The sequence below is a fragment of the Rhincodon typus genome, chromosome 35 (assembly GCF_021869965.1).
Source record: "Rhincodon typus isolate 14 chromosome 35, sRhiTyp1.1, whole genome shotgun sequence".
Lineage (NCBI taxonomy): Eukaryota > Metazoa > Chordata > Chondrichthyes > Orectolobiformes > Rhincodontidae > Rhincodon > Rhincodon typus.
This window is the reverse complement of record NC_063366.1, coordinates 21028050-21043070: the sequence shown is the minus strand read 5'-3', so window position 1 is coordinate 21043070 and position 15021 is coordinate 21028050. Positions and strand designations below refer to the sequence as shown.

The 15021-nt window shown below is 43.9% G+C and overlaps 1 protein-coding gene across 1 annotated transcript in view; it reads left to right on the top strand.

Moving 5' to 3' along the window:
- The window catches only part of LOC125486978 (tenascin-X-like), a 49716-nt gene that overhangs the window by 13786 nt on the left and 20909 nt on the right, over positions 1-15021 (top strand). The window contains 4 exon segments of the mRNA XM_048616678.1: positions 352-615; positions 2721-2984; positions 12264-12725; positions 13953-14330. Coding sequence (XP_048472635.1) covers positions 352-615; positions 2721-2984; positions 12264-12725; positions 13953-14330 — 1368 coding nt within the window.

Genomic DNA, 15021 nt, shown 5'->3' with positions numbered 1-15021 from the left:
GTTGGGGAATCAGTAACTGGGCTGTGAGACACTGGGTCACTGTGTACGATGTTGGGGGATCATTAACGGGGCTGTGAGACACTGGGTCACTGTGTAGGGTGTTGGGGGATCAGTAACTGGGCTGTGAGACACTGGGTCACTGTGTAGGGTGTTGGGGGTTCAGTAACTGGCCTGTGAGACACTGGGTCACTGTGTACAGTGTTGGGGGATCAGTAACTGGCCTGTGAGACACTGGGTCACTGTGTAGGGTGTTGGGGGATCAGTAACTGGGTTAATAGACAGTGGGTCGCTCTGTGCTGTACGGTCTGTAGATGAGGTGCTCTGACTGAATCTCTCTCTTCTTGGCCTCAGTGATCGACGGGCCCCGGAATCTCCACGTGGTCTCAACGACAAACTCCACCATTGAGCTGGGCTGGAGAAAGCCACTGGCCTCCATTGATCGATACCGCCTGAACTACCTGTCAGCGACAGGCAAGCGCAGTCAGGTGGTGGTGCCAGCCGGTAACAGCAGCGTCGTTCTGACGGGGCTCGAGGCTGGGGTCGAACACACCATCTCCCTGGTTGGGGAGAGAGGCCAACACCAGAGCAAGGCCGCTGCCACCAAAGGAACTACTGGTACGTCCAACCTCCCCACGTGATTACCCTGACCCCGGCCTGACCTTCATTGCTGTAGTGCCTGTTCCAACTGCAGCAGGCCCCAAAATGCTGTATAAACAGCGCTCTCAGAGTGTCACCACTGTCGTGCTCTGGGAAGGGCAGCAGTTCGTGTGTGCACAGCAAGATCCCAGGGCAGAAGCATGATAATGACCAGATATTCTGATTGTTTTGCGGTGCTGATTGAGGGATAAGTATTTGGCAGAGCACTGATGGAGATCTCCCCTGGCATTTTGCACAGAAGTTTCTTCATCCAATGTGCTGACAGACACATCCACACGAACACACCTACACACAGAGATACACATAGGCACAGACTCACTCTCTCACACAAACATTTACAGACATTGCTACACACAGACACCTAAACAGACAGTCACAGACATATGTAGACAATGAGACAAATATATATAGGCAGAGACACACGTTGACACAGACACACACACGCGCGCACACATGTGTATATACACACGTGTACACACACACACGCACACATGTGCTTATACACACGCGTGTGTATACACACGCACACTTGCATATACAAACACACACATGCATTTACATACACACATACACACGTACGTATACACGCACACACACACACACACACGCACACACACACAAGTGTGCACGACTGGGAAGGCAGACAGAGCCTCAGTTTGATGTGCCCTCTGATATATGGTGCCTGTAGTTGTGCATCACTCCTTTTGAAGTACACTGTGAGTGCTTGTGAAAGGATAGTACAGCTGGAGGCTGCTTGTCCTTTTGAACTGAAGCTGTCTATTCCAGTGTTGCTGCACTGCCCCCTGTGTGTGTGAGAGAGAATGAGGGTGCATAAGATGGAGGAATGAAGTTTATCTGTTCACATTCGAGTTTTTCATGGACTGCAATGAATAAAAAGCAACACCAGGCTCAGTCAGTGCTGGTAGCTCTGTTGGAAGTGTGTTGAGGTCACTAGATCTGGCCACAGACTCCTGAACATACACACAAAGCACTCGAAATTTACTGTTGCCAAGTCAACCACTGACACTCAGTCGCTCTTCACCATGTTGTTAAATATTAGCCAAGAGCTTCTGAACATACCACAGAGAACCATGGACAGCTTGAGTCCTGAATCTATCTCAGGTCAACCCAGCAAATAACTGAATTCCTGAATGTGCAACCTCAACCATACACAGCTACACACACATACACACACACAGACACACAGACACACAGACACACACACACACACACACAAAGCTATACACACACATGCGTGCGTACACACAGACACACACAAAACTATAGACACATGTGCACGCACGCGCGCACACACACACAAAGCTATACACATGCGTGCGCACATACACACACAGATGCACAAACACACATACAGACACACACACACAAACAGTCACACAGACATACACAGACAGAGGTACATGCAATTGTACACAGACACAGACACAAAGACACACAGACATGCACAAACAAATACACATACACAAACACACACACTCTCTCACGCACATAATCAAACACTCACACACTGACACACACACACGCACTCATCCCTCACCCAAACACACACATATGCTGTGCCAAGTTGAGCTCAAATGCCAGCCACTCAGCCTGCCCCTCATTACTAACCAGCCACAGAAAGACTCATTAAACAATAATAACTTGCACTGATGTAACAGCTTTATAATCACAAGGGGAAAGTTACTGGTCAGATAGTGACTCCAGACACTTAAGGCCTGATCAGAAAGATAAGTTTAGGGAGAATCTCAAGGGAGGATAGAGAGAGAAACAGAGAGTTTTCAAGAGGAAATTCCAGATCTTGGGGCTCAGGCAGCTGAATACATGGAGATGTGATTAAAATCAGGGATGAGCAGGAGGCAAGAATGGGAGCAGTGCAACTAACTGGGAGGAGGACCCAGGCAGTGGGGAAGGCAGGACTGAGAGCATTGAGGGATCTGAATACGATAAGATGAGTTTTCAGCTGATGGTGGACTGCGAGACCATGTGGGTCAATAGAGTGTGCGTCTGGTGACCAAGGCTATTTCTCTGCTTGCTTCCTGCAGTGATCGACAGTCCAAGGAAACTGCGTGTTGTCACAGTGACAGACTCCAGCATCAAGCTGCAGTGGGAGAAGTCTGTCGCTCGCATTGGCCATTACCACATTGTATATACCTCCAAGACAGGGAAGCGGGGAGAGTTGAGGGTGCCTGGGAAGAACAACACAGCTACCTTGGTACAGTTGGAGGATGGCACCAAGTACACCATCTCTTTGGTGGGTGAACAGGGGACAATGAGGAGCAAGCCAGTGATCATAATGGCGACCACTGGTAAGTGGGATATGAGAACAACGAGAGTATCTGCAACATCAAATGCTTTATACTTAGAGCAGCAAGCTATTGACATTGCAGGACAGGCTTCGGCAGGTTAGAAAGAGACTGTGGACCAAAGTTGTAGAACCATCATATTAAAGCCAGACCTTTTAATGGAACCAACTAAAAGCAATTCTCTACACATAATCTGGGTGAAAATTGGATCGCTCATCATCCAAAACATTATTGAGGCTGGAGACTGATGTAAAACTAATGACTGAGATTTGTTATAAAATACTATGAACTACCCAGTCAAAGAAATGACTGATTCTATTTTGATACTTCAGCATAGATTCCATTTCCATGTTTCCTCATTGACTCCATTCTTTGTTTCCTTGCTCATTCTACTCACATTTCCCATTATTAATTTCATTCTCATGTTCCATTTCACATCCCATTCCCATATTCAATCATTCATTTCATTTTGGTGTTCCACAAAATCTTCCACTCCATTCATTTCATTTCCCTGTTCCATCATTTTATCCCATTCCCCCGTTTCGACATTCATTCCATTCCCATCTTTTTCACATTCAATCAACAAAAATCATAAGAAGCCGGAGCAGAAGTAGGCCATTCAGCCCATTAAGCCCTCTCTACCATTCAATGAGATCATGACAAATCTGATAATCCTCAACTCCACTTCACTGCCTTTTCCCTTTAACCCTTGGATCCCTTGGTGATTAAAATCTGTCTATCATGGCCTTGAATATATTTATCGACCAAGCCTCATGAGCCTTATGCAGTTTATGCCACAGATTCGCCACCCTTAAATAAGGGGAGCAAAACTGCTCACGGTACTCCAGATATGATCTCACCAGCACCTTGTACAGTTTCAGTAAGACTTCCCTACTCTTATCCTCCAACTCCCGTCAAATGAGGTCCATTAGCCTTCCTGATTACCTGTTGTACCTGTGTGCTAGCTTTCAGTGTTTCATGCACAAGTAACTCCAAGCCCCTTTGTGTTGCAGCTTTCTGCAGCTTTTCTCCATTTTTTTGCCCACTTACTTAACCTATCAATATCTCTCTGTAAACTGTTGATCCCCCTTCACAACTTGCCTTTCTACCTACTTTGTGTCATTGGCAAATTTGCTTACTTCCTCCAAAGTCATTCATAAATATTGTAAATAGTTGCAGTCTCAGCACTGATCCCTGTGGAACCCCACTGGTTAAAGGTTCCCAACCTAAAAAACAACGCCTTAGTCCTATTCACTGTTTCCTGCCCAGTAGCCAACTGTATATCCAAACCAATGCACTACCTCCAACACCATGGGTCTTATGACAACTTTTTGTGAACTACCTTGTCAAATGCCTTCTGGAAGGTGAAATACAACATATCTACTGGTTCTCCTCTATCCACTCTGGAGGTTTCTAATTCTCTAGTACTTACCCCAGTCTTCCTATTCCCAGTTTTCCTTTGTCATTCCATTCCCATCTTACATCATTACTTACATTTCACTGTCCAAGATTCATTCCATTTATATAGTTCCATATTAATCCAATTCAGTTCAGTTATTCCATTCCTATTGTTCCCTTATTATTCCATTCCCATCTTTCTTTGTTCATCCTTGTTCCATATTTCATTGCATTCCCATCACAAATTCCAATTCATTTTCTAATTATTCATTCCATTATCCATGTTCATTATTAACTCATTCCTATTTTTCATCATTCACACCTTTGCCACCTTCCAATGTCTAAATGATTCTCATATTCAACATTGATGAAATTCCTGTCTTTCCTCATTCATTCCATTCCCATTTAACATCATTCATCCAATTCCCACTTTCTATCATTCTTCCATTCCTATTGAACATCAATCATTCCATTCCTAATTCCCATTATTCATTCCATTCTCTTTCATCATAATTCATTCCACCCTCACTTTCCACCATTCATTCTATTCTCATTTGATATCCATCATTCCATTCCCATTAGACATTGGTTATTCCATTCCCACTTTCCTTCATTCATTCCATTCCTATTTAACATCATCCATTCCATTCTAGGTTAACACCATTCAGTTCATTTCCACTTTCCTGTTTTCATTTCATTTCCATTTACCATCAAGCATTTTATTCCTGCTTTCCACCATTCATTTATTCCATTCTCATTTTCCATCATTCATCCAATTCCCACTTTTCTTTACTCATTCCATTCCCCTTTAACATCATGCATTCCATTCCTTTTTTAAAATTTATCTCCATTTAACATAATGCATTCCAATTCCTTTTTGTACCATTCATTCCATTCCAATTTCCCATTATTCAATCAATTCACACTTTTATCATTCATTACTGTCCCATTTTCCATCATTCCTCCCATTCCCATTTAATATCCATCATTACATTCCCATTTTCCATCATACACCCCATTCCCATTTATAATCATTCATTCCATTCCCATTTAATACTTTTCAGTCCATTCCCACTTTCCATCATTCACTTCATTCCATTCTCACTTTCCATCATACACACATCATTCCCATTTAACATCCATCATTCCATTCCCATTTATTATCATTCATCCTGGTTTAAGATCATCCATTTCTACTTTCAGTCATTCATTGCATTTGCATTTGACATCTTCATTACATTCCTACTTTCCAATAAGCATTCCACTTCCCTTTAACACCATTCATTCCATTCCCACATTCCATTATCACCCCATTCCCATTTGACATCATTTGTTAAATTCCCACTTCCTAACATTCATTCCAATCCCAATTACCATCATTCATTTGATTTCCACTCTCCTTTATTCATTTCAACCCCCTATTCCATCATTTATTCCATTCCCATTTAACATCCATCATTCCATTCCCAGTTTCGTCATTCATTCCAATCCCATTTAACATCATTCAATCTCTTCCTCCTTTCCATGATTCATTCCAACCCCATATTCCATCATTTATTCCATTCCCATTTATCTTCATTCATTCCGTTCCCAATTTCCCTCATGGATTGCGTTCTCCCTTTTTCCTCATTAATTTAATTCCCATTTTCATCATTTGTTAATTCCCATGTTTCCACTTTCATCCGATTTTCACATACCAGCATTGATTCGATTATGATATTACCTTATTCATCCATTCCCATATTCTGTCATTCATTTCATCCTCATTCCATTTCTGTTTATCCTCATTCATTCCATTCTTATCCTTCCTGATTTATTCTATCCCACGTTCTGTTATTCATTCCATTCTCATTATTCGGTGGACTTTCCACTCTCTTTGATCATTCATTTAACATCCTGTTTCATCATTCATTCCATTCTGATTGGTTTTATTCTTGATGTAAATGTCCTACTGTGTCCGAGCTGCCTTAGGAATGTAGTAGTGAACTGCCTCTTTGAACTGTTGGTGCACATGCAGTACTGTACCACTAGTCTGACTCAGCAAAGTTGAAGGAATGCAAGTATAGTTCCAAATCAGGACGGTGTGTGACTTGGAGGGGATCTTGGAGGCAGTGATGTTCCCATGTGATTTCCATCCTTGTCCTCTTGGGTGGTAGATTTCTTGGGTTTGGAAGGAGCTTGGGGGAACTGCAGCAGTGCACCTTGTGTAAACGCTGCTGCTATATTTAATGAAGTTTGGTTGCTGTGCTCTTTGTCTGTTTTCATTGTTTTCTCTGTCCCTATGTTGTGCTGTAGCTGGCTGTCTCTCCTTATCAAAAGGATGTGTGGTTTTGTTGTGGGAATATCCTTCTCTCTAGGGCACACCATGCCCTACTGACAGGAAATTGGAAATCACCGAAAACAAACCTGGTTTATCAGTTGGCATCTGGATCAGACTGATTCATTGGGAAATTACCACTCACTTTGATAAGCTATGTGAGTGAACTGCAGCCTTTGATTGAGGTGGTACTAGTGTAGAACTGCACTGACAGAGATGGCAGCTTTCAACTGAGAGGTTAGAGTGAGGACTAGGTTTCCCTGTTTCATTGATTCACATCGATATGGAAGGATTGGTGGGCATTATTTGAAGTGCAGGTGGATCATGGAGCACCCCTCGCCCATTGTTCCTTTCATGACTGAGAACAACAACAACAATGATGGGAGGTTGCCAAGTAGAGAGGGGATTAAATAATTCGAGGGCCGAGACTTATACACCAGGCACATGGGTTCAAATCCCATCCTAATAACTGGTGGACTTCAATCAATAAATCTGGATTATAACAGTTAGCCTTCGTGAGAGTGACCATCGATTATAGTCAAAGCCCATCTGGTTCACAAAATACCTTCAGGAAAGGAAACCTGCCACCCTTACCTGGTGCGGCCTACACGTAACTCCAGTCTTGCAGAAATGTGGTTGTCCCTCTGAAACGGCCCAGCAAACTACGCAGGCCACTGCAGTTAGGGATGGGGAGCAAATGCTGGCCCAGCTATGAACATCCAGATGAACAGCAGGATAACAAGAAAAGGCCATGGGCAGAATTGCTCATGAGGGTGGGAACTTGCCATTGACATTCCTAGCTGTGAAAATCAGAAAAGTAGCAAATTGCTGGGCCATCTCCTCGGATTTGGAACAAATCTGAACAAATGGGCTCAAAGTACCGCAGGATTTGAAAATAGCTCTCTGAGTACGATGGTGTTTGAAATCAACATCTCTGCACAAATTATAGTCTGTCTTTTCACAGTTCTTGCTCCCTGCTTTGAACTCTTCTGTACTTTGGCTTCTGGCTTGTGCTTTACTATGCGGGTCTTGTTGCTTCAATTCACTGAGTGTGCAGAGGGAAGTGAAATAGGAACTTGTATATTGGCCTTCCCAGTTTTTGCTGCTCTCTTGTGACCTGCACCTCTTTAACGACATTCCAATGGATGCTCGGTTCTGCAGCCAGAGCAATCATCTCACAGGGAATAGAGAGCCCTCTCTCCACCATGAGCGATTGTTCCAAGTACTTAATACTACAGACCACTTTCTGCCATTTGGATCTTGGCGCGGAGCCACAGATATTTGGAGCACACTTCTGGAGTCTGAAATACACTTCTGAACTCCCTGTGTATGCTGACATTCAGCAAGCTTCCACTCTGGAGATTTATTTTGTCATATTCCCCTCGGCAACCATTTAAATCCAAGGATCTCTCCACCCCAATTCGTGTTTCCATCAGTGCCATTGACAAGAGAATAGAATGTTTTTTTTGCGCCTTCCATAACCTTCCAAAGCTCATGAACTGATGTTTGAGCGTACTGCCTATTGGAATTTGGGAAGCACAACAGCCAATTTGCCCACAGCGAGATCCTTACCCAGCAATGGTAGGGTACGCTGATTCAGCAATGGTGGTTGATGTTGACTAGTCAATCACTTACATCTACCTGAGAAAGCAGAAGGGGCCTTAAGGTTTAATACCTCTTCTAAGCATGGCACTGCTCACAGTGCTGCCTTGTGTTGTTACTGCACAGAAGGATAGCCTGGCACATCTCCACTGTGAGACCTGAACTCAGATCTAGAGCTGAGATTGTTCACCATTGGAGCCATGGCTGATTTAGATCTGTATGCTTTCTCCAGTCAGAGTTTTCTGGATTGATCACAGAATGTGTTTGACTTCTTTCTTTATTTAATTTGTTTCATTGTTTGAAACACATATAGTTGTAATTATGCACAATCAGGTCTTTAATGAGAGAATAGAACTCAGTGTGTTGTATGTGCCCAGGTTAATCACACTTCACATATCCAGTATGAGGACAGCACTCAGTGACTCATTCACAACACTGATACTACGATAGGGTAACTCTAACCTTAACCCTAACACTTCCTTTTAGCTCAACATGCCATTTCTGCTGTCATTAAATAACAGCTCATCAAAAATGTATCAAAATGACATCAGAAAAACTACATGCATCTGAAAAATGTAGTTAGCGATCCTTCTCAATCTCTTCTAATCATTCTGTAACCATTATTATGGCCCTCTTAAACTGTTTGATAAATTGACCTCACAAACTCTTCTATTTCATTGCAATAAATACAAATAACACAAGATTAACACCTTGCAGGCCATGATAACTGCAGCTGAGTAATTTACATTCATTCTTTTCTCCATGAAAACATCCATAACTTCAGACTGCTTATGCAACGCACACCATGCCCAGTAAGATATTTTAACCATTGTGCTCTGGTCCCAGAGATAACCCAGTCGTGAGGTCCACAGATGAAGTGAACTCTCCTTCCAACAGGGTGGAGTCAGCCCATGCAATAGTTAATCCTATGCACTCTACTTTCCAACCTCCAAATAGGAGGAGAGGTGTTTTCAATAAATAAGCAGTTGGGAAGGGCAGTTTTATTATTTTTTAACATTCATACATGGGTGTGGGCACCTATGGTGATGCCGATGTTTATTAGCCACCCCTAATTGCTCTGGAGAGGGTGGTAGTGAGTCAATGTTTTGAGTCGCTGATGTGTTTGAGGGGGTCAGGACAGCCACAGCACTAAATGGTTTCATACAACTGAGTGGTATGCCAGGCAACCTCAGCGTGTACTTAACAGTCAACCACATTGATGTAGGACAGAAGTCACATGTGGGTCAGCCCAGGGATGGCTGTTTTCCTTCCAGAACCAGATGTGTTTTCTTTTAAACAACAATCCACAATGATTGTATAGCTGTCATTAACCTTTTAGTCCAAATCTTTTCTTCAATTCAAATTTGACCATCCATTGATTTGAACCCGTGTTCCCAGAACGTGAGCCTGGATGACTAGTCCAGTGACATTATCATTGCGCTACCTCCTCCCAAATCCACCCAGGCCATTGGGATCTGTGTGGGGAAACAAGGGGAATGAGGTACATACGCCAACAGCACTCAGTGGATCTCAGCTCAGACCCGGGATCTCCTATCCGTGACTTTGTCCTTTCATTCATTGGAAAATACCATCTCAGCCAAGATAACCACCAATATATTGCAGTAAAGTATTCTTGTTAGTTAAACAGAACACCTCAATTGGACCGCTCCTGCTTCAACATGTAAGTTATGAGATCTTAATCCCCACTGGGTGCTAAGACATCTGTCAGTTGGCAGCAGATCCTAGAAGTAGACTTGAGAAGCAGAATCAAGCCTTGTTCCTTTTGCTGTACTGGGCCCACACTCTGTGAGTGGTGGACAAAAAGCCTGTTATAGACTGCAAACCAATACAGAGAGGTTGCTTTATGCAGACTCTGACAGTAAGGCAGCCAAAAGCAGCACATCTTATACCGAAGGTCACAGAATGCTGGAGAGCGTTACAGTGAGAGGTGTGTGATGCAAACAGTAAAATAACATGCTTCGGAATCCTCAGATTTCTATCCCCTGTCTTAAACAAAGTTGATTGCAGGTTATAGAGAGTGTTAGAGTGAAGATTATTTTACCGAAAATGTGTTATAGTGAAGATTATGTTACAAAGAGAATGTTACAGTGAAGATTGTGTTAGACAGTGAGTTGTACAATGAAGATTGTATTACAATGCCTGTTACAGTGAAGACTGTGTCACAGAGAGAGTCATATAGTGAATATTGTGTCACAGAGAGAGTCATACAGGCTAGATTGTGTTACAGTGTCTGTTACAGTGAAGATTGTGTTACAGAAAGCATGTTAGTGAAGGTTATGAAGTTTGTGTTACAGTAAGTGTGCTATAGTGAAGATCACAGTAGAGAATGTTACAGTAACATTGTTTTAATAAAGTGGGTGCAAAACACAGATTGTGAGGTGTCGAGAGAGTAGGACAGTGAAAACTGTGTAAGATAGTGTTACAGTGAAACTTGTATTAGAGAATGTGCTAAAGTGAAGATTAGGTTTATATAGAGTCATACAGTGAAGACTGTGTTATAGGAAGAATATATTAAAGAGATAGTACAGTGAAGATTTCACTACAGACAGTGGCACAATGAAGATCATTATAGAGAGTGCGTAATATGAAAATTGTGTGAAATACAGAGTGCTCAAACCAGAGACTGTTGACAACTGAATTAAACATTGAAAAGCACAAATCAGGGAAAACCTTACAGGGCAGAGGAGTCAGTATCTATTGGTTGTTCATTTCAGAGTTAAGCAGGAACCTCTCTACAATCTCAGGGATGATTGCTGACCATTCCATTGTTTTGTTTCTCTCTCCAGGTTGTTCGAATCTAATTCTGAAGAACAGCTTCATTTTGATTTATTTCCCTGCCTTTTTCCTGCAGCAAACCTCTTCAGCAGCTCTGAGGGACGAACCATTGGACATCAGGCGTGTTCATCCAGTGCAGTTCATTCTTTTCCCTCCAGTTCTGCTTTTGAGGCAGTCCCGGAGTCACAATAATTTCCTCTTTATTTTTCCACAGCAATTTCATCCTTCTATCCACTCCTTCTATTTCACATCCCTCTTCTCATTTCTACAGTTTGACAGTTTCTACAGTCGGGAATTTCTCTGGACTTTGTCGACCGTTTTTATTATTTTGAGGGATGGGCTTGCAAGTTAGATTTTTGTTCGCTCCAGACACCACCTTAGCTCCTGCCCTTTTAGTAGAATCAATCAGTGAAGCCTGGAAGTAGCTGAGGGGCCTGACACCGTGTTCCAGTTTGAGAGGATGGAGGGGGTGGGGGTTGGGGTTCCTTGTTTAAAATCAGCAGGTTTGCTGCTGTGTTAGGATGAGGGAAGAAAGAGGAATGTAATTGGGGCTTACTTCCACTTAAAGAAACTCCCCAGTTTCTTGTGGAAGGACCAAACCTGTTTCTCTGTCATGGGCTGTTTGAAAGTGACACTCAGTGAAGTTAGACAGACATTCGATGGGAAGTGATCCCCTAACCTCATTGCTCCAGCTCACTGGGTCAACAGATCGGCTGGTCAAGATGGTTAAAGAGCAATGGGTCACAGTGATCAGTGGGTCACAGTGAGCAATGGGTCAGAGTGATCAGTGGGACAGAGTGATCAGTGGGTCACAGTGAACAGTGGATCAGTGATCAGTGGCTCACAGAGATCAATGGGTCAGTGATCAGTGGCTCACAGAGATCAGTATGTGAGAAGCTCAGTTGGTCAAGGTTAAACATTGCCCAGTCCAAAGGCCCTAGCATTTTGGTTGGTTTGTCTGTTCCGCTGCCGAATACAGATGGGATTGAGGATTGAGGGGAATGGGAGTGAAAGAGGAGTTTTTCAGTGAGACAGGCAGATCTGGCAGGATTCCAATGGGATTGACGTGTGAAAGTGGAGATCCAAGGGGGCTGTGAACAGTCAGTGAGGAACAGTGTCACTGCTGCCCCTTGGCAAACAGCTACTTACCATCAACCTTGTCTTAACAGAAGGTGGCACCCAGGGCAAACTGGCTGGAGGGTACTTATTGCCTACAGCAGCTGCCAGTGAGAACCAACTTATCCAGGACATCTCGAGGACCATCTCCAAGAAGATCACAGCTAGTGAGCTGTCTGCCGCTGATGTGGGCCCGATGACGCGGTCTGTCATTCGGCGCTACCCAGCCTTTGTCAAAAGTGCCGTGGTCTCTGCCAAGGTGCTCCTCAGCATCCCACCTGCCAGAGTCCGAGTCAGTTTAGCGAAGGGACAGAAAGCTGAGGGGCCCAAAATCCAACAAGCTCCCTCTGGGGAAGGACCAGGGAGACCCAGAAGTCCTGGGATAGAGGTACCTGGCTCCCCTGCAATTTCGCAGACAACGAAGCTTAAGAAAGGAACTGCAGCCTCTCCCAGTCTCCAGCAAATCCACAAAGGAGCCAGGATGTCTGAACCAAACAAGCAGGAGATTCCTGGAGGTAATTAAATCCCTGAAGCAGCCTGTTAGCACTGTCACACAATTTGATTGCGGTTTAAATCCTGCTGAGTAAAAAAACGTGACCAAAATCAAAGACACATCATGTTTGTTCAGTGCAGGGTCATACAAACACAGCACAGGGTTACAGCACAGAAAGGGTCCATTTGGTCTGTCATGACGGTACCAGCTCCTTGCAAGACAAACTCACTTTAGCTCATTCCCCAGAGCCCTGCAATTCTTTCCCTTTCAGGTTCCAATTCTCTTTTGACTGAATCAGCCCTGTAGCACCCTCTCACATCAGGCAGTCCAGATCACAACAATTCCTCATGCCACTGTTGTTCCTTTCTCCATCAGTGTTTTTTGGTTTTCAATCCTTCTGCCAACAAGAACAAAGTTCTGTTTTTCCTACTGCCTCTCTCTGGACCCCTCGTGATTTTGAACACTGCTCTCGAATCTCCTCTGAAACTCACCATCTCTGATGGGGACAGTCACATCTTCTGCTCAGCAGCTAATGAAAGGGGCAGCACTGGGTTCGCACACTTCGTCACGTTCTCTCTCCAGCTGCCCTCCGCACTTCAGCAATCCGTGCCCCTATATCCCCAGGTCCCTTGGCTTCAGCCCCACTTTAGAATCGCACCTTTTGTTTTACATTGAGGAGTGTTTCCTCACAGAAAGTTGCTGTGATTTGGAGGGTGCTGCCTTGAAGCAAAATCAACTTTCAAAAAGGAATGGGATGAACATTTCTAAAAGGAGGAAGGGCAGTGCTACAAGGAACGGATGTGGAATCCGATAGCTCTTCCACAGACTAAATGGACCAAATTGCCTCCTTTTGTGCTTCACCGTTGTAAGTTGCTCATGAAGGGATCTGATGATCCTTTCTCTTTCAATGGGATTCCCGCCATTTGGATGAAAATAGCAAATTGATTTTTCTCTATGTAATAACAAGAGTTCTAAAATAATGGTGAATTAGCGCTGGACATGAGGGAGGGCAATTTAAAAACATTTCTCACTAGTTTATAGTGTTACAATCACGTATTAGTTAGAAGGTGGCTTTAAGATCTTGGGCAATGATCCCACACAGACACACCCACACACACACATGCGTGCATACATATGCACACACACACCCACAAACACACACACACACACACACACAGTGCGGAGAAAATAACTTTTATTGCCAATCAGAAACTGCTTTTAAACCCACACTCCCATTTCCTTTCAACAGGGAAGGAGAAAGCAAAAACCAAAGGCTCACCCCAATTAACTTCTAAACTCTACCCATCTCCTCCGGTGAGTGCCAGGGGTACCTCAGTTTCTACCACCTCAGCCCCAGGCTCCAAGGAACCCCCACAGACCCCAGCACCAAATGGCACCTCCAGCCACGCTGACCTGCCCCGGGACATTGCAGAAGGCTTGTTCAGTACGTCACTTCTGAAAAACAGAGATCCCTCCGCAAACACTGTCCAGTCTGAGAGGGTCCAGGGTGGTGGCCAACGGGTGGCCAACATCACAGGTCCGACTGTTGGCAAAACACATGAAGTCTCTCATCACGGAACATCTGGGAATAATCCTTCACAACCCATTCACATTCCACAAACTGCAGGTACCAGCTCTCATACTTTGTTCCCTTCTGTTCTTTCCTAGGTGAAGGTTGAGATTGTCCACCTGCTTCTGATATGGAGAATGTCGTTTTTAACTTTACGAGAATGTTTTATTTTACAAAGAGAGCTTCAAGTGGCGGCTGTGCCGGATTGGCATGTAGAACGGTCTTCTACCTCCTGTTTCCTTTTGAAGACAGGGCACCTCATGACACATACAGCAGCAATGTGCATTTATATAGCACATTTATCCAAGTGCAAATGACTACAAGGCACTTCACAATGAATGTTGTCAAAGATAGAACAGCACAATGGATACACGAGGAAGCAAATAAGCAGGTGACCGGAAGCTTGGACAGAGAGTGATGGGTTTAAAGGTGCAGATGTGAGGGGGAAAGTCAGAGAGGTGTATGAAGGAAATCCCAGAGTTTGCAGCTTTGCAAACAGTAGGCACAGCCAGTTATAGTGGAGCAATTAAAATTAGGAGTGTTCAAGAGAACAGAATGAGGGCAGCAAGGCTGGAACTTTGGGAACAGAGAGGGATTTCAGCAGTTTATATCAACATTTCACCGAATTGACCCAGATCCAGTGTAGCTCGATGAGCACAGGAGGCTCGGGAAGAGAACTCCCTGCAAGTTACAACAAGAGGAGCAGAGACTGAATGATCTGAAGTTTACAGAGTGTGGGGGGGTGGGG